Consider the following 19,340-nt stretch of genomic DNA (forward strand, 5'->3'; position numbering starts at 1 on the left):
ACACGGACACTTGGGAGATCATGTTAAAATGAAGATTCTGATTCTGTGAATGGAGATGAACTTAAGATGTTTCACTTTTAACAGGCTTCCAGGTGATAACAATGTTGCTAGTCCATTGACACCACTGTAAGTATCAAGTGGCTCTAGGTACTAACAGGTCACCTTGGATCAGCATCCTTTTTCACCCAAAATGTTCCCTCCTCTTTCAGGTTTAGAAAATGTCTGTTGAAGATACTAAGCTGTTATTCTAATGGTTCATTAGAATTTGAATTTGCAGCAACAGTAACTTTTAAAATAGGCAATATTTTTAATGCTATTTGCAGAAGTACTGTGGTCATTTGTTCATATATTTTTTAACACTTTAGAACTAGAATGCTTTCATAAGAATGCACTTAAGTACAACATAAGCAAAACTATAATTTTAACTTCAGTGGTTTTGAAACTTTAAACATTTTTAATAAAACAGACAACTGGATTGTGAAGGACATTTGACAGTAATATCTCTCAAAGCTCTAGCAGTTAGGGGCATTCTGTGATCAAGTATATGAATAGCTAGGGGAATATCCAAATGGAAACAAAGAACTTTTTCATTTCCTCCTGACTATCCAGTCTAGGGATTTTTGAAGCTCCAGTGGTAGACCTTAGATCTTTATTCAACAAACACTTAGACTTGAAAATGTTAGAAACTAAATGTGGGGCAGAATATAACTCAAAACTTCTATGTTGTGCAACAGTCCTAGGGATATAAAAGCTTCAATTCAGAATAGAGCTAGGGAGATGAAAGCTGAATTAGGAACCAAATAGCCAAAACCTTGTTCTTGCTCTGTCTCTGTTTAGCTTATGAAATTCAGAACTGGTTTACCCTATTTTTTCCTCTCAGATGGTAAAACAAAAGTGCTGGTCATACCTATATCAGATGTTGTTTTGGGGAACTGTGAATGCACTTGGTAAATTGTAAATTGCTGTTCATTTATATTAGTTATTCACAAGCATGATTAGCAGAAGGTATTGAATCTTAAAGACATGGTCAAGACAGAATCTGAATGAATAATATTATCAAGCTCTCAGGAGTCTTTTCACTGCTGCATTTCATTGCAGTTCTCTGTTGATGTTTATATTTTCCATGATAAAAATTTAAGACAATATTCTAATCATAAAAATGTCTCTTCCTACACCCTCAGAATAAAATTGCATTCCAAAATGTGCGAAAATAGAAAGGGACCTAATGAAATCTTTATTAAGTCTTTGTTGGTTGGCTTTAGTTCTGAATAGAAGAAATATGGGGCTACATAAACTGTGCTAGTTTGAAAGGATTTATGCACCAGAGAAAAACCAAGTCTTCATCGTGATCCATCTTGTGGAGGCAGCCATTTGTTTTAAACCCATTCAGCACTGTATGCTGGAAACTTGATTAGATTATCTTTGGGGAGATGTGACTAGCCCAATTGTGGGTATTAACTTTTGAATAGAGGGAGATGTGACTCCATCCATTCCATGTGGGTCTTAATTAGTTTGCTGAAATCCTCTCAAAGAAGCAAGCATTTTTGAAAGAACCATGAAGCAGAGAGCCCACATCGCCAGAGACTTTTGGAGATGAAGAAAGAATACTTCTCTGGGGAAACTTCATCAAACAAGAAGCTTGGGGTGAAAGCCAGCAAACATCACCATGTTTGCCATGCGACTTTCCAGTAGAGAGAAACCCTGAACTTCATTGGCCTTCTGGAAACAAGGTATCTTTCCTGGATGTGTTAGATTGGATGTTTCTATATCCTTGCTTTAATTTGGACATTTTTCACAGCCTTAGAACTTTAAACTAGCAACTTATTAAATTCCCCTTTTGAAAAGCCATTACATTTCTGATATATTGCATTCCAGCATCTAGCAAACTAGAAGATTTTAGTACCAGAAAACTGGGGTGCTGCTGTGGTTTGCAAATATCAAACATGTTGGATTGGTTTTTTAAATGGATAAAGGGAAGATTTAGGAAGAGTTGTGAGGAGCTTGATCGAGAAGGCCTAGAATGCTTTGAAGAGACTATTGGCAGAAATGTGGACTCTAAAGATACCTCTGATGAAGTTCTAGACAGAAATAATTCATGCTTTATTGAAAACAAATTTATAAAAAATAAGCAAGATGCTATTATTTCAGGGAGAGAACAATAAAAGTGAAGAGTGAACTCGGAAATAACCCACAACATATATGGGACTTGATTTATGACAGAAATGGTGTTGCAGATAGGGAGAAGGGTTTCAATAAATGTTGCTAGGACAAATGATTTTTCTTATGGAAATAACCACAAAATACAAAAAGTGGACCATTACCTAACCACCAGATACAACATTAATTCTAGGTGGATTAAAGTTATTTTTAAAAAAGTAAGATTGCAACATTCTCTCAGAATATATCTTAATGACCCCAGAGAAGTAGGAATATATTAAACAAAACAGAAAAACTTTAAACCATAGAGGAAAAGATTAATGAAAATTAGAAATTCTGGCCATCAGAAATCAACGTAAAGAAAGGAAAAGGAGAATTATGTACCAACAGTGATAAATTTCAATACATATAACAGGCAAGGGAGCAATTAATATGCAAAATAAATTTAAAAATTCCTAAAATCTACTCAACTCATAGAGTCAGAATCTAGAATATAGGTTACCAGGGGATAAGGTGGGAACAAGGACTAGGAAGTTAAGGCTTATAATGTAAAGAATTCCTATTTGGAATGATAGAAATGGTAGCACAACTTTGTGAACACAATTAACAGCATCGAATATATATCTGAATATGATTGTAAGGGGAAATGTCAGATTGTAGACATGGTATCAGAATAATTTTTTTAAGATCCATGGAACTACATCACATAAACAGTGAACCCTAACTTAAACCATGGACTTTAATTAATAATACAATAATCAAATGTGCTATCATAAAATGGTACAAATATTCTACACCAATGCATGTTGTTGGTGGTTGAGTAGTGTATGGGAATCCTATATTTTGTGCATGTTTGGTCTGTAAATCTATAACTTCTTTAATAAAAAAAAAATCAATATGGACTCCAAAAAATTGCACTGTGAAAGTAAATGTATATATGGAGTAGTATTTCCTTTAGTCAAAAAGAACGTCTTTTCAATGAGAAAACTATTTCTTGGGGCAGAGAGGAAAGACACCTAGAGTCAGACCTATTTTGTTTCAGATATGTCACCAGGAAACCTTTAATCACTTATATGGCAAATATTCTCTCATGGTTTTTATGGAAGCTTGAGCTTTGCTGTGTTGGGTGAATGTGTCCAAATTTGAAGTAAGTTGGCCCTGTAAGAGGAGGGATGAAGGACAAGATGTGATAGTGGAATTTCAAGGGTCAGTTACAGAGCAGACCAGTTCTGAATGTATGTAAATGGTAGGCTGAGGGGCCAAGGGATGCCAGAATGGAATTATGACGAGAAATAATCAGAGTAGTTCTCTAAGAAAGGCACTGGTTGATAAATGCCTTGTTACTTTAGAACCAATGTTCTCTGTGAAACATGAGGCAAATCATATATTGGGAGGGGTCAGCAGTTGGGTAAAAGAGATTTTAGAGGGTGGCAAAGCTTTAGAATATCATTTGGTTGGGGGAATGTTTGAAATAGGAGTTGAGAAAGAGCACATAATACAGTGCTTGAGGGGAACAAAAGGCCCAGTTGAAGTTGAAGACCACACATTAGTAGCAGCAGTCATCTGCACCCTTGTGAAATTTTCTAAGATTTCCTTTAGCAGTGTTCAGTGTTCCAGCTGCAGGTACAATGAAAGGGATATCTGGATCCGTCTACTTTTAGGGGTTAGTAGGGCAGACAAACAAAGAAGACACGGTGAGTGGCTATTATTGCAAGGAGCAAGTTAAATGACTTGACATATGTCTAGGTTGGATAGTAAAAGGAGTGATTCCATTAAAGGAGTAAGGGATTAGGAAGTCTTTTGATGATAGCAATGAGGATAGACAGGGGATGGCAGCGACCTCCAAGGAGGATAGTGTTGCTACCAATGTCAAGTAATGATCTGGATACAATAGTGGATAGTCAAAGCCGAATGTGCTTTTACATTTGGATTCTGTAATAAGCGTGAGAAGAAAAAGTTCAGAAAGGGGTAAAAGGATCAGTCTGTGAATTGATTAACACTGTAGATAGACCCTATGTGTAGGAATGAGAATTCCAGAAGAAAGGGTAAGGAATCAATAGTAAAAAGAACGATGGGTGGGAAAGCATTGGAGACTAGGAAAGTGATGAGAGAGGAAATGCTGTGGAGCTGGCCAGACAGGCCTGTGCCTTGGCCAGCAGTCAAAAAAAGTGGGAGGAAATTGAGACAAACTACTTCAGGCAGATGCTTTAGGCAAAGACTTCTAAGCAGATAAGTCTTAGGAGGTTAGCAATTTATGGGCTTTATTTATCATTTAAAAGGAATGTTGTTGAAAATTTACTTGTTATCTTGCCTTTGAAGAGTTCTTTTCTGCAGGCTATTAAAGGAAACATGCATCTACGCTCATTTTCTGTTTTAAAAGTCATTAATATTTTAATTCATAACCAGTCTTAGCACATTCCTACTATAGTTACATTAGAATTCTAGGCACAATGTAGAAAATAAATTAAAAATCCTCCATCCTTGCCTCTGAAGGAGCATCTCTTATTGAAGGTATGAAAAACTGAGTGTACAATTTACCTCAGATCTGTGGACCTTGGAAGAAATCTTTTTTTCCCACTAAAGTAGACTTCAAAATCTTCAGTCTTCAGTCTGTGGGCATAGTCAATGTATCCTGACACCTCCTGCCCATGAACATTTTTGTCACGAATAAAGATCACAGACTGGAACACAGGAAACAAAGAATGGAGAGAATAAATAAATAAAACACACAAGAAAATTATAAACAATAGTAAGAGCTACAGTTATTGAGTGTTATGCATGCCAGGCCCTATTCCAAGTGCTTTACATTTCATCCTCCCAGTGGTTTTGTGAATAGGTATTATTATTTTCTCCTGATAGGTGAAGAAACTTACAAAAGGTTAACTGAGCATAAGGTACATTTATAACATGCTTATATAACAATATCAATAGGTAATTCTTAAAGAGTGTTTCCTTGGGGCAGATATTATTTCAATTTTTCTCATATGTTAACTTGTTTCCCCTTCTCCCAATCATAATATTTTCTTTTTGTTGACATTTTATAGATAAAGAAACTGGGTGTGCCAGATTGAGTTATGTATTCCAGAAAAAAAATTTTTCTTAATCTTAATCCCATTCCTGTGGATATGAATCCATTGTAAATAGGATCTTTTGAAGATGTGAATTTTAGTTAAGGTATAACCAACTGGTTCAGACGGGTCTTAATCTTTACAAAGAGAAAGCCATGGATAGGAGGCTGAAGCTGAAATTCAGCTGGAGCCCAGAAGGGAAAGGAGAGGTCATTGCTATGTGACAGGAAAGTCAAGGAATGCTAAAGATCGCTAGCTCACCAGAATGCTACTGACACTGGAAGGAAACAAGTCTACCAACATCTGAAACAAGGAGACAATAAATTCCTATCTTCTTTTTTTAGTCAACCCATTCAGTTAACCTTTTGTAAACCATTCTGTGGTATTTGTGATAGAAGCCTAGCAAACCGATGACACTGAGGAATAGAGATAAGTAACTAACTAAATATCTTATGGCTAATAAGTGGCAAAACCAGATATAAACTGAGGCTCATGTGTCTGTTCTTCTAATCACTGCATTCTTTTCCCATTTGAATTCCTAAGTTCTTTCTGTTATAGAGAACTCAGTGAGGTCCCTTTATCTTATTACCATAAGTACCAAAAAATACCTGTACAAAATGAACTTCATAGGTCAAAATTAAACAAGTGGCAATTTTGACATATTTCTCATTCATGTTAATTCCTTCACACACATCACTGAGTATCTACTTAGTTTTAAGCACTGTTGTACATGCCAAGGATACAGTGATAAGCAGCACTGTCAAGGCCCTGACTTCTCAGAACTTATGTTCCATTGAGGGGATGCAGAAAATAAATATGAAAAAGGAAAGAAAATGTTTCATTGAGTGATAAATGCATAAAGCATATAAAGAGCACGACTGACTAGATAAAGAACTGGTGGTGGTGAAGTCTCCTTCTGATAGAGTCATCAAAGAAGGCCTTGAGGAAGCGACATTTAAGCCAAAATCTGCAAGTTGAGGGGAGTAATTCAGGTAAAGATCTGGAATAGGATTCATAAGGCAATAGGACAGCTGGAACAAAGCCCTAGTAAAAACAAGGAAATGCAAATGGCAGAATTGTAGCTTTTTTCCCTTTAAGCCAGTAGATATTGATCTTAGGTTGTAGGTAAAGTAAAAGAAAGAAAAACAATCTACTATAGCTGGAATATCTTAATGTGTTTATGATTTAATCTAGATTAAAGTGTAGAATTTCATAACAAAGTATTTATTTGAAAGACCCCATAAACAAGCCTTTCTTTTACCCTTCAGCAATTACTAAGTTGTTGCTTGTTGGGTTTTTTAAGTAGTCAATTATATAAATTATTAATATGGGTGACCACAGGAAGCAGAACTTCCAAAAACCAGGACATTGAAAGGAATCTATTCTCCACTGTACCTAAGAAAGCAAAGTGCTAGCAGAGTATCCCAGTTAGAAAATGGAAGAACAGAGATATAATTTACTATAGTTATTCCACTGACAGTTTTCATCTTGCCCGTCTACTCTGGTTGTTTGGCATTGGATGCCGAGAATACTGTGCTGAGAAGGATTCTGAGGCATGTTCTTGGTATAAGGGGGAGGGAAGTTGTGATGGATTAGTGATGTTTATAATAGACCAGCAATAGGAACTAGCACACATTGTTATTCTTGTCCTAAATCTATTAAAGTTTCAATATCTCAGTCCTTCATAATTCCCCAATATAGCTCTAAAATAAACACTGATTTCTCCATGTGCTTAGCCACTTACTCTTTAGTTTCTTCAGTACAAGCTTTAAATGGAGAGTAACTCAAAATGACTTCTTAAGACTCTTACACTACTAAACCCATAACAAGCACTGTTGCCCCTGCTTAAACAAAACCATGGGGCATATCTATCAATATTGCCTATGTAGTCCTAAAGGTGGTAGACATCTCTTCACTATCAGGGCGGCTCCAGATGTTATGCAAGTTATACTTGGACATAGAGAGAACAAAAGTTCCAAAATAGTCCTTTACTTTTAAAACAGAACTCTATTAACAGAAAAAGTAAAACTCTTCTCTCCCTTTCACTTTTCTAAAAATGACGGATGGATCAGCCTTCTTTTTCCATCAAAATGTCATGCCAGATATTCTGACTGAAGTCCCTGCTGGAAACACATAAAAATTCAGAATATTCCCGAAAAATAACTTGTAAAATGTATTGATGTGTTGGCAATAAAAATGAAAGGAGGGAACCAAATAGGGAAACAGAGTGTGGTAGTTTGAAGCTGTTATAGACCCAGAAAAGGTCATATTCTTTTAACCCATTACAGTAGGTGTAGACCTATTGTAGGCAGAACCTTTTGATCAAGTTATTTAACTGAGATGCAGCCCACCTCATTCAAGGTAGGTCTTAATAATCTTATTGGACCCCTTTGTAAGAGGATAAAAGAGATACAGAAGCTAAAAGATGAAATTAAGAGAAGCTCACAGAAAAAAAAGCCACAGAGTGGCTAAGAGAAAAACACCCAGAGTTTAGAGAAAAGACCACAGATGGAGAAGTCAGAAGCTAATGCAACAAAACTGTGGAGAGAAGGACCAGCAGACATGGCCATGTGCCTTACTATCTGACAGAAGAACCTATGCTTGCCAGTAACTGGTCTTCAGAGAAGGTATCATCCTGTTGATGCCTTAACTGGGACAATTTTCATGGCCTACGAACTTTAAGCTTGTAAGTTAATACAACCCCATTGTAAAAGCCAACCCATTTCTGACTTTTTGCATTTCTTCAGCTTTAGCAAACCAAAACACATAGCCCTAAAGTCTGCTGCACCCCTGGTATTTTCCAAACCAGAGATATTGACCAATGATTTCAGGACCTTGTGGGATGGGAGTGATAGGAAATACACCTGGTCTCTCTAGTAGTGGGGCTAATAGGACTAATTGCTTCAACATAGAGCAGGGAAGTAAAAAGAAGTGAAATAGTAACTTCAAAGTATCAAGAGAAAATAAGAATCATCCTACAGTTATATACTCAAGGACTATATCTTTCTAGTGAGCAAATACAAATATTTTCAGACCAAAAAAGAGAGAAAAAAAAGAGAGAGAAATTGTCCAATAAGACTCTTGCTCAAATAAATTCTGATTTCACTTCAGGCAAAAGGAAGATGATTCCAGTTAGAAAGTCAAAGGTCCAAGAAATAATTATGACCAAAGAAAGTGGTGAATACATGGGCAAATATAAAGAAGTACTGATGGTATAAATCAATAATACCTTTAGGAATAAAAAAAGAATGCTGAATCTAAAATTATTGAAATAAGCATGTATGTTTAACGGGTGACCAGAGTTATTGTTGGAATGTTGTTTCATTTTTCAGATTGGTGGCACATATGTTGATTAATTTTAGAATTTGGTATTTATGTACAAATCTAGAATTACCACTAAAGAATTGGAAATAAGATACATGACCTTTAAATTATTTGAGGAAAAGATGAAATAAGAAAAAGTAATACATTAATTAAATAGAAGGCAAGAAAAAATGTTAGAGGCAGAACAAAGAAAATGTACAAAAAATAATGGTAGTCATAAATTTAAAAATGTGAGTAATTACAATAAATGTAAATGGACCAATTATTTATGACAGAAGTTGTTAAAATGGATTAAAAAGCATATAAAACATGAGAAATTAAAGATTGAAAGTTAAATGATTACAAAATATATATGAGAAAATTTCCAACCAAAAGAGAGTCGGTAATATTGACAAAATATACTTTAGGACATAACAATTACTAATGATGGAAGGTATCACATAATTATAAATGATTCAGCTCAAAGAAAGATATAACAGTTCTAAACTTGAATGCATCTTTAAAAACATAGCCTGAAAACACTTACAGCAAAAAAAAAAAAATAGAATTACAGGGATAAAGAAACAAATCACCATCACTGTAGTAAATTATCTCTTACATTAATTGGCAAATTAAGCAGGGATTAAATAAATAAATATTTTGGGGTTAAAACAGACCTTACAGAATTGAAAACACAAGTTTGAATTCTCGATTTTAAACTTGGACAGGTATTTTAACTTTTTTACTCTTCAAGGCCTTTGTGGGTAAAATGACTTATTGACTATAATTTCACTATTTTACATTATTATATATGTTGGTTAAGAATTCTGCCCATGGAAATCTATTAAATTTATTTTAAACCTCATTGCTCTTGCCTCAATAGACTAAAGTGCCTGCTATGTGAGTGATTTTTGTGAGTCTGCGGTTTTCTGATACAAAAGTACATCAAGTGAGGACAAACTGGGTGAATGTGGATCCCTTCCTCCATTTTCCAGCTATATGTTCATGGGAAGTTATTCAAACTCCCCATGCCTCTTGCTGAGAAAGTTACAGACATGCTCAGCAGCCATCTCCCAGACCTAGCTTACCCTCCTTCTTTTCATTATGTGCAAAATTTTCAATATGTTTTCATTTAGCAGTCTGGCAGAGATGTTAGATCTAATGGAGCAGATTTACCATAACTTGAAAACAAACCAGAAACCAGCAGTTCCAGGTGCTTATCAGGGGAGTAACTCTTCATGAAGGTTGCTTGATTTATGTTTTTTTGCTCATGGCAGGGCCTCCTCCCCCTTGGATATAAATACCTAATTTCAGACAGTACAGGATCCTCTCTTTTCCAGTGTAATGGGCAACACGTGGAGCTGCATCTATCAACCCTGACCTGAGCAATTGGCTTTCCCAGGAGACCATCCATGATGGGCTCTCTTTCCCTGCTCTTTTGGACCCTTTGTGCTGTGTAAGTAATTTAGTACTCATTTGCTGAAATTTTCTTTGTGCCTGGGTCTTACCATACAGCAAATAATTCCACACCTCTCATATTCATAATTCCTACTCCTTCAGGTAGGTTACAGCAAAACCCATTCAGTTTCTATAAAACAAAGCAAAATGAAATAATACTAGCACCAAATGCGTACTTTCATTTAGTTAGTTTAGTTAATTTGGGATGAAGTAGAGACGAGTGAAGTCACAAGATGAGATCACACTGCTATGCATCATGCAACCTCTCCCTTTAGCCATTGTGCAACCTCTTCATTCTTCCTGTTTCTCACTCATCTCAATAGAGCAGCAGAAAAATATCTTCCTTTTGTCTTGTGTGGAACAGCTCAGTTCATATTTCGGTACTCTAAGAGGCTTGACATCTCCCCTAAGCACCCAATTGGTAAATACCTACACAGAAATGTGTCCATCTCAATGGGAATTCTAGTGACTAATCATTGCATCTATATTGCATTCTCCACAAAGACATATTCAAGTCCTTATTCTTAGTCTTACAGGACTAAGGTCTTTGAAGATATTATCAGTAGGAAATAGGGTCTTTGAAGATATTTTTGGTAAAGATGAGTCCAAACAAGATCAGCATAAGTCCTAATCCAATATGACTAGTGTCCTTTTTAAAATATATATATAGTTTTATTGAGATATCTTCACACACATACAGCCCATCGAAAATATATAATCAATGGCTCAGAATATCATCATGTAGTTGTGCACTCATCACCATGATCATTTTTCAGAACAGTTGCATCAGTATAGAAAAAGAAATAAAAAGAAGAGAGAAAAAACTCAGATATCCCATACCCTTTATCCCACCCTGTCATTGACCACTAGTATTTCAATCTACCCATTTTTTTTACCTCAGCCTCCTATTACTTACTTATTTTTTCTCCTTATTTTTTTCACTTATCTGTCCAAACCCTGGATAAAGGGAGCCACAGACACAAGGTTTTCATGATCACATGGCCACACTGTAAAAGCTATATAGTTATACAATCTTCTTAAAAAATCAAGGCTACTAGAATACAGCTCAACAGTTTCAGGCACTTTTCTCTAACTCCTCCAAAACACAACAAACTAAAAAGAGATATCTGTATAATGCATCAAAAACAACTTCCAGGATAACCTCCCAAATCTATTTGAAATCTCTCAGTCACTGACACTTTATTTTGTCTCATTTCTCTTTGCCCCCTTTTGGCCAAGAAGGCTCTCTCAAGCCCATGATGCTGGGTCCTGGCTCACCCCTGGGAGTCTAGTCCCATGTTGCCAGGGAGATTTATACCCCTGGGAATGACTAATGTCCTTACAATGAGAGGAGAGAAGACAGATGCAGAGAGGATAATGTCATGTGAAGATGGAGGCAAGAATGAATGCCATGTGGAGACAGAGGCAGAAATACATCTACAAGCCAAGGAATGCTAAGGATGGCCAGCAAACTTCAGAAGCTAAAAGCAGCAAGGAGGGATTCTCCCCTACAAGTTTCAGATTGAGCATGGTGTCTCTGACACCTTGATTTTGGACTCCCAGCCTTCAAAACTCTGAATCAATAACTTTGTCTTGCATCTAGTTTGTGGTATTTTGTTATGGCAACCTGAGCAAACTAAGACAGCTTCTACAGTTTCTTTTATTTTCAACAGGAATAAAATTCTCAATTAAAAAATCTGTAATTTTAGACCAAGAAAAGACAATAATATCAAAATGTTTTCATACAAATCTGTACAAGACAAATGAAAAAAAATGGTTTATGTATTTCCAAGTACATATGTGCAAAAACTTAAAAAGGCAAAATGAAAAATGTTAAAATTAAATTTTTTCTAATTAACAAAATAGTCATAAAAGAGTTTTAAAAGCTAGAGTAAAATTGCCAATGTGTGGTAATTGGTGACAAATTATCAGGAAATTATAATTCGACATCTAAAATTTAGTGCTAAATCATTTTAACCCCTGTGGGGTTATAGTAGATAAGAAATAATGGAACAGAAATGAGAGGTAGTTGAAAGAACTTAAGGGCTAATTGAAATATTTCTCCTTCTTGTTTATTTTTTCTTCTGTGGCCATCCCAAGAATTAGAATGAAGTCAACAAACACTCTGGATTAATTAATTCAATGGATTCATTCATAAAATATGTAATTTCCTCAAAAGTGCACACAAGCTATTCCTAGTATTAATAATACTTGCTAACATTTGTTAGAAACCACTAGATTCTGAGCAAAGTATTAGGAAATTTCCATTCATTATTTTATTAAATTATTTCAAAAACTCTAATGGATAGATACCATTTTTTTGCCCATCATTTCTTAGTACATTTGCATCAATTTAGAAGAAGAACTAGCAAAACAACAGAAAAAGATATAGAATGTTAATATAGAGAAAAAAATAAAAATAATAATAATAGTACAAAAAAAAGACAAACAAACAAACATACAGACAAAAAAAAAACCTATAGCCCAGATGCAGCTTCATTCAGTGTTTTAACATGATTACTTTACAATTAGGTATTATTGTACTGTCCATTTTTGAGTTTTTGTATCTAGTCCTGTTGCACAGTCTGTATCCCTTCAGCTCCAATCACCCATTCTCTTACCCTGTTTCTAACTCCTGCTGGACTCTGTTAGCAATGACATATTCCAACTTTATTCTCAAATGTCGGTTCACATCAGTGGGACCATACAGTATTTGTCCTTTAGTTTTTGGCTAGACTCACTCAGCATAATGTTCTCTAGGTCCATCCATGTTATTACATGCTTCATAAGTTTATTCTGTCTTAAAGCTGCATAATATTCCATCGTATGTATATACCACAGTTTGTTTAGCCACTCGTCTGTTGATGGACATTTTGGCTGTTTCCAGCTCTTTGCAATTGTAAATAACGCTGCTATAAACATTGGTGTGCAAATGTCCATTTGTGTCTTTGCCCTTAAGTCCTATGAGTAGATACCTAGCAATGGTATTGCTGGGTCATATGGCAATTCTATATTCAACTTTTTGAGGAAATGCCAAACTGCCTTCCACAGTGGTTGCACCATTTGACATTCCCACCAACAGTGGATAAGTGTGCCTCTTTCTCCGCATCCTCTCCAGCACTTGTCATTTTGTTTTGTTGATAATGGCCATTCTGGTGGGTGTGAGATGATATCTCATTGTGGTTTTGATTTGCATTTCTCTAATGGCCAGGGACATTGAGCATCTCTTCATGTGCCTTTTGGTCATTTGTATTTCCTCTTCTGAGAAGTGTCTGTTCAAGTCTTTTTCCCATTTTGTAATTGGGTTGGCTGTCTTTTTGTTGTTGAGTTGGACAATCTCTTTATAAATTCTGGATACTAGACCTTTATCTGATATGTCATTTCCAAATATTGTCTCCCATTGTGTAGGCTGTCTTTCTACTTTCTTGATGAAGTTCTTTGATGCACAGAAGTGTTTAATTTTGAGGAGCTCCCATTTATTTATTTCCTTCTTCAGTGCTCTTGCTTTAGGTTTAAGGTCCATAAAACCGCCTCCAATTGTAAGTTTCATAAGATATCTCCCTACATTTTCCTCTAACTGTTTTATGGTCTTAGACCTAATGTTTAGATCTTTGATCCATTTTGAGTTAACTTTTTTGTAGGGTGTGAGATATGGGTCTTCTTTCATTCTTTTGCATATGGATATCCAGTTCTCTAGGCACCATTTATTGAAGAGACTGTTCTGTCCCAGGTGAGTTGGTTTCACTGCCTTATCAAAGATCAAATGTCCATAGATGAGAGGGTCTATATCTGAGCACTCTATTCGATTCCATTGGTCGATATATCTGTCTTTATGCCAATACCATGCTGTTTTGACCACTGTGGCTTCATAATATGCCTTAAAGTCAGGCAGCACGAGACCTCCAGCTTGGCTTTTTTTCCTCAAGATACTTTTAGCAATTCGGGGCACCCTGCCCTTCCAGATAAATTTGCTTATTGGTTTTTCTATTTCTGAAAAATAAGTTGTTGGGATTTTGATTGGTATTGCATTGAATCTGTAAATCAATTTAGGTAGGATTGACATCTTAACTATATTTAGTCTTCCAATCCATGAACACGGTATGCCCTTCAATCTATTTAGGTCTTCTGTGATTTCTTTTAACAGTTTTTTGTAGTTTTCTTGATATAGGTTTTTTGTCTATTTAGTTAAATTTATTCCTAGGTATTTTATTCTTTTAGTTGCAATTGTAAATGGGATTCGTTTCTTGATTTCCCCCTCCGCTTGTTCATTGCTAGTGTATAGAAATGCTACAGATTTTTGAATGTTGATCTTGTAACCTGCTACTTTGCTGTACTCATTTATTAGCTCTAGTAGTTTTGTTGTGAATTTTTCCGGGTTTTCGACGTATAGTATCATATCGTCTGCAAACAGTGATAGTTTTACTTCTTCCTTTCCAATTTTGATGCCTTGTATTTCTTTTTCTTGTCTAATTGCTCTGGCTAGAACCTCCAACACAATGTTGAGTAATAGTGGTGATAATGGACATCCTTGTCTTGTTCCTGATCTTAGGGGGAAAGTTTTCAATTTTTCCCCTTGAGGATGATATTAGCTGTGGGTTTTTCATATATTCCCTCTATCATTTTAAGGAAGTTCCCTTGTATTCCTATCTACTGAAGTGTTTTCAACAGGAAAGGATGCTGAATCTTGTCAAATGCCTTCTCTGCATCAATTGAGATGATCATGTGATTTTTCTGCTTTGATTTGTTGATATGGTGTATTACATTAATTGATTTTCTTATGTTGAACCATCCTTGCATACCTGGGATGAATCCTACTTGGTCATGGTGTATAATTCTTTTAATGTGTTCTTGGATACGATTTGCTAGAATTTTATTGAGGATTTTTGCATCTATGTTCTTTAGAGAGATTGGTCTGTAGTTTTCTTTTTTTGTAATATCTTTGCCTGGTTTTGGCATGAGGGTGATGTTCGCTTCATAGAATGAATTAGGTAGTTTTCCCTCCACTTCGATTATTTTGAAGAGTTTGAGGAGAGTTGGTACTAATTCTTTCTGGAATGTTTGATAGAATTCACATTGAAGCCATCTGGTCCTGGACTTTTCTTTTTAGGAAGCTTTTGAATGACTAATTCAATTTCTTTACTTGTGATTGGTTTGTTGAGGTCATCTATTTCTTCTTGAGTCAAAGTTGGTTGTTCATGTCTTTCCAGGAACCCATCCATTTCATCTAAATTGTTGTATTTATTAGCGTAAAGTTGTACATAGTATCCTGTTATTACCTCCTTTATTTCTGTGAGGTCAGTGGTTATGTCTCCTCTTCCATTTCTGATCTTATTTATTTGTGTCCTCTCTCTTCTTCTTTTTGTCAATCTTGCTAAGGGCCCATCAATCTTATTGATTTTCTCATAGAACCAACTTCTGGTCTTATTGATTTTCTCTATTGTTTTCATGTTTTCAATTTCATTTATTTCTGTTCTAATCTTTGTTATTTCTTTCCTTTTGCTTGCTTTGGGGTTAGTTTGCTGTTCTTTCTCCAGTTCCTCTAAGTGGACAGTTAATTCCTGCCTTTTCTTCTTTTCTGATATAGGCATTTAGGGCAATAAATTTCCCTCGTAGCACTGCCTTTGCTGCGTCCCATAAGTTTTGATATGTTGTGTTTTCATTTTCATTCGCCTGGAGGTATTTACTAATTTCTCTTGCAATTGCTTCTTTGACCCACTTGTTGTTTAAGAGAGTGTTGTTGAGCCTCCACGTATTTGTGAATTTTCTGGCACTCTGCCTATTATTGATTTCCAACTTCATTCCTTTATGATCTGAGAAAGTGTTGTGTATCATTTCAATCTTTTAAAATTTGTTAAGACTTGCTTTGTGACCCAGCATATGGTCTATCTTTGAGAATGATCCATGAGCCCTTGAGAAAAAGGTGTATCCTGCTGTTGTGGGATGTAATGTCTTATAAATGTCTGTTAAGTCTAACTCATTTATAGTAATATTCAGATTCTCTTTTTCTTTATTGATCCTCTGTCTAGATGGTCTGTCCATTGATGAGAGTGGGGAATTGAAGTCTCCAACTATTATGGTATATGTGTCTATTTCCCTTTTCAGTGTTTGCAGTGTATTCCTCACATATTTTGGGGCATTCTGGTTCGGTGCATAAATATTTATGATTGTTATGTCTTCTTGTTGAATTGTTCCTTTTATTAGTAGATAGTGTCCTTCTTTGTCCCTTTTAACTGTTTTACATTTGAAGTCTAATTTGTTGGATATTAGTATAGCTACTCCTGCTCTTTTCTGGTTGTTATTTGCATGAAATATCTTTTCCCAACCTTTCACTTTCAATCTATGTTTATCTTTGGGTCTAAGATGTGTTTCCTGTAGACAGCATATAGAAGGATCCTGTTTTTTTAATCCATTCTGCCAATCTATGTCTTTTGATTGGGGAACTCAGTCCATTGACATTTAGTGTTATTACTGTTTGGATAATATTTTCCTCTACCATTTTGCCTTTTGTATTATATATATCATATCTGATTTTCCTTCTTTCTACACTCTTCTCCATACTTTTCTCTTCTGTCTTTTTGTATCTGACTCTAGTGCTCCCTTTAGTATTTCTTGCAGAGCTGGTCTCTTGGTCACAAATTCTCTCAGTGACTTTTTGTCTGAGAATGTTTTAATTTCTCCCTCATTTTTGAAGGACAATTTTGCTGGATATAGGAGTCTTGGTTGGCAGTTTTTCTCTTTTAGTAATTTAAATATATCATCCCACTGTCTTCTAGCTTCCATAGTTTCTGCTGAGAAATCTACACACAGTCTTATTGGGTTTCCCTTGTATGTGATGGATTGTTTTTCTCTTGCTGCTTTCAAGATCCTCTCTTTCTCTTTGACCTCTGACATTCTAACTAGTAAGTGTATTGGAGAACGCCTATTTGAGTCTATTCTCTTTGGGGTGTGCTGCACTTCTTGGATCTGTAATTTTAGGCCTTTCATAAGAGTTGGGAAATTTTCAGTGATAATTTCTTCCATTAGTTTTTCTCTTCCTTTTCCCTTTTCTTCTCATTCTGGGACACCCACAACACGTATATTTGTGCGCTTCATATTGTCCTTCAGTTCCCTGATACCCTGTTCAAATTTTTCCATTCTTTTCCCGATAGTTTCTGTTTCTTTTTGGAATTCAGATGTTCCATCCTCCAAATCACTGATTCTATCTTTTGTCTCTTAAATCTATCATTGTAGGTATCCATTGTTTTTTCCATCTTTTCTACTTTATCCTTCACTTCCATAGGTTCTGTGATTTGTTTTTCCAGTTTTTCTATTTCTTCTTTTTGTTCAGCCCATGTCTTCTTTATTCCTCCCTCAATTTATCGATTTCGTTTTTGAAGAGGTTTTCCATTTCTGTTCGTATATTCAGCATTAGTTGTCTCAGCTCCTGTATCTCATTTGAACTATTGGTTTGTTCTTTTGACTGGGCCATATTTTCAATTTTCTGAGCGTGATCCGTTATCTTCTGCTGGCATCTGGGCATTTAGTCAGATTTCCCTGGGTGTTGGACCCAACAGGTTGAAAGATTTTTCTGTGAAATCTCTGGGTTCTGTTTTTCTTATCCTTCCCAGTAGGGGGCGCTCGTGGCACACGTTTGTCTGCAGGTCCCACCAGTAAAAGGTGCTGTGGGTCCTTTAACTTTGGAAAACTCTTGCCGTGGGGGAGGTTCACCAGCCGAAGCGGCTTGGAAGAGTGCCAACTGGCCCGGGGATCTGAACGCGGGGAGGGTCGCCGGCCGCCGCAGCCTGGGAGAGCGCCCGTCCGAATCTCCTAGTTGGCCCGGGGCGCCAAGCGTGGCGGGAGGGCGCCAGCCGCCACGGCCCGGGAGAGTGCACCGTTCCCAGCCGGACCGGGAAGTCACGTGTTTGGAAGGGACCCTGGTCACCATTCTCCGCGGCCTGGGGTTCTCCGACCCAATTCTCCCAGTTGGTCCGGGGGCCACGTGTGGGGGGGCGCCAGCCGCCACAGCTTGAGGGGACCGCCTGTCCAATTGTCCCAGCTGGCCCGGGAAGGAGGAAGGGAGGGACTCCGGCCGCTTGCCACCCCGGCCCGGGGAAGCCTGCGCCCCTCGGCGATCTCACCGGAGCGGTTTCTCTCAGCCACTCAGCCATTCCAGGATGGGGTACGCTGTCTTTTTTATCTCTTTCGTGGCTCCAGCAGCTGTTCTGTATCATTTCTACTCCCCTAGTAGCTGTTCTGGAGGAGGAACTAAGATCTGCGTGTCTTACTAAGCTGCCATCTTTCTGGAAGTCTCCAACAATAATATTTCAATATTCTTTTATCAACATTTTCCCTTTCACTTCGGACTCTGAAATGTGGCTCAGCTGGTCCCTCAACTGCTGCAATTGCACGTGGCCCAAGTACTCCACGAGTTATGGGCACCTCCTCCGTGGGTCCCACAGGAAGAAATTGCCTGTCCTTCCTGTGGTTGTGGCGCCTAGTGGAGGAAATGTGATACCATTTTTATACATATTTTTATAAATGTGGGCGCTGAAACTATTGAGAGTTTTAATAACCTTCCCTAGGACTGGATGAGAATAGAGGCACCCACACTTGGACCCAAGTAGGCTTCCCAGGAAGCCCATGTTTCAACCACTGCACAATGGTTAGACAGGTTCAAATTCTAGCTGGGCCATCTATTTAATGTGCGACATTGCTAAGTTAATTGCATTTTTAATATTCAGTTTCCTGTTTTATTAAAAGGTCATAATAACACTTGGCTTTCAGTGTGGCTATTTGAATTAAATATGACTATTTTTGCTAAGCAATAAACAATACCTGGCACATGGTAAGCACTCAATAGATAGATATCTATTACTTAAAAAAAAAGTTTACTATTACTATCGCCATTGTTTAATACTTTTATAAGAGTTCTATCAGTTCCTTAGAAGAAGGAAATGGAATAATCATATCTCAAATCCTTTGCCTAGGGATAGATAATTATGTTGAGGTTGCAGTACATGGTTCCATTCATTTGTTAAATTTAGCAATACTCTGTTAAAAGTTTGAATGTATTATAAAGTTAAAATTTAAATAATCTTTCCATGTATTGTTATACACATAAAGAATAGACTCAATTGACAATAAATTCATGATTCTGGCATCCAGAATAGGCAGAATAGGCCAAGATAATTCCTTGAAGAATTAAGGTTATTTGAACCCGAATGTGACGCATTTTAGAAACTGAAAGTTTTCCTGCTTGGAAACTTTCATTGTTTTAAACAGAATTAGAAAATGTTATAGATAATTAAGTTTCTTTAAAAACATTTTTTTTCTTTAAACAGCTTCATTATGTTATTTATATAACATAACATAAGG

The 19,340-nt window shown here is 36.5% G+C and overlaps 1 protein-coding gene across 3 annotated transcripts in view; it reads right to left on the reverse strand.

Moving 5' to 3' along the window:
- The window catches only part of CFAP299 (cilia and flagella associated protein 299), an 857,410-nt gene that overhangs the window by 161,927 nt on the left and 676,143 nt on the right, over positions 1-19,340 (reverse strand). For all 3 annotated transcript variants that reach the window (XM_077143042.1, XM_077143040.1, XM_077143041.1), the window contains exon 4: positions 4,696-4,838. In XM_077143042.1, the coding sequence (XP_076999157.1) occupies positions 4,696-4,838 (143 nt within the window). The remainder of the gene's footprint in view (positions 1-4,695; positions 4,839-19,340) is intronic.

The sequence above is a fragment of the Tamandua tetradactyla genome, chromosome 24, assembly GCF_023851605.1.
Source record: "Tamandua tetradactyla isolate mTamTet1 chromosome 24, mTamTet1.pri, whole genome shotgun sequence".
Taxonomy (NCBI): Eukaryota; Metazoa; Chordata; class Mammalia; order Pilosa; family Myrmecophagidae; genus Tamandua; species Tamandua tetradactyla.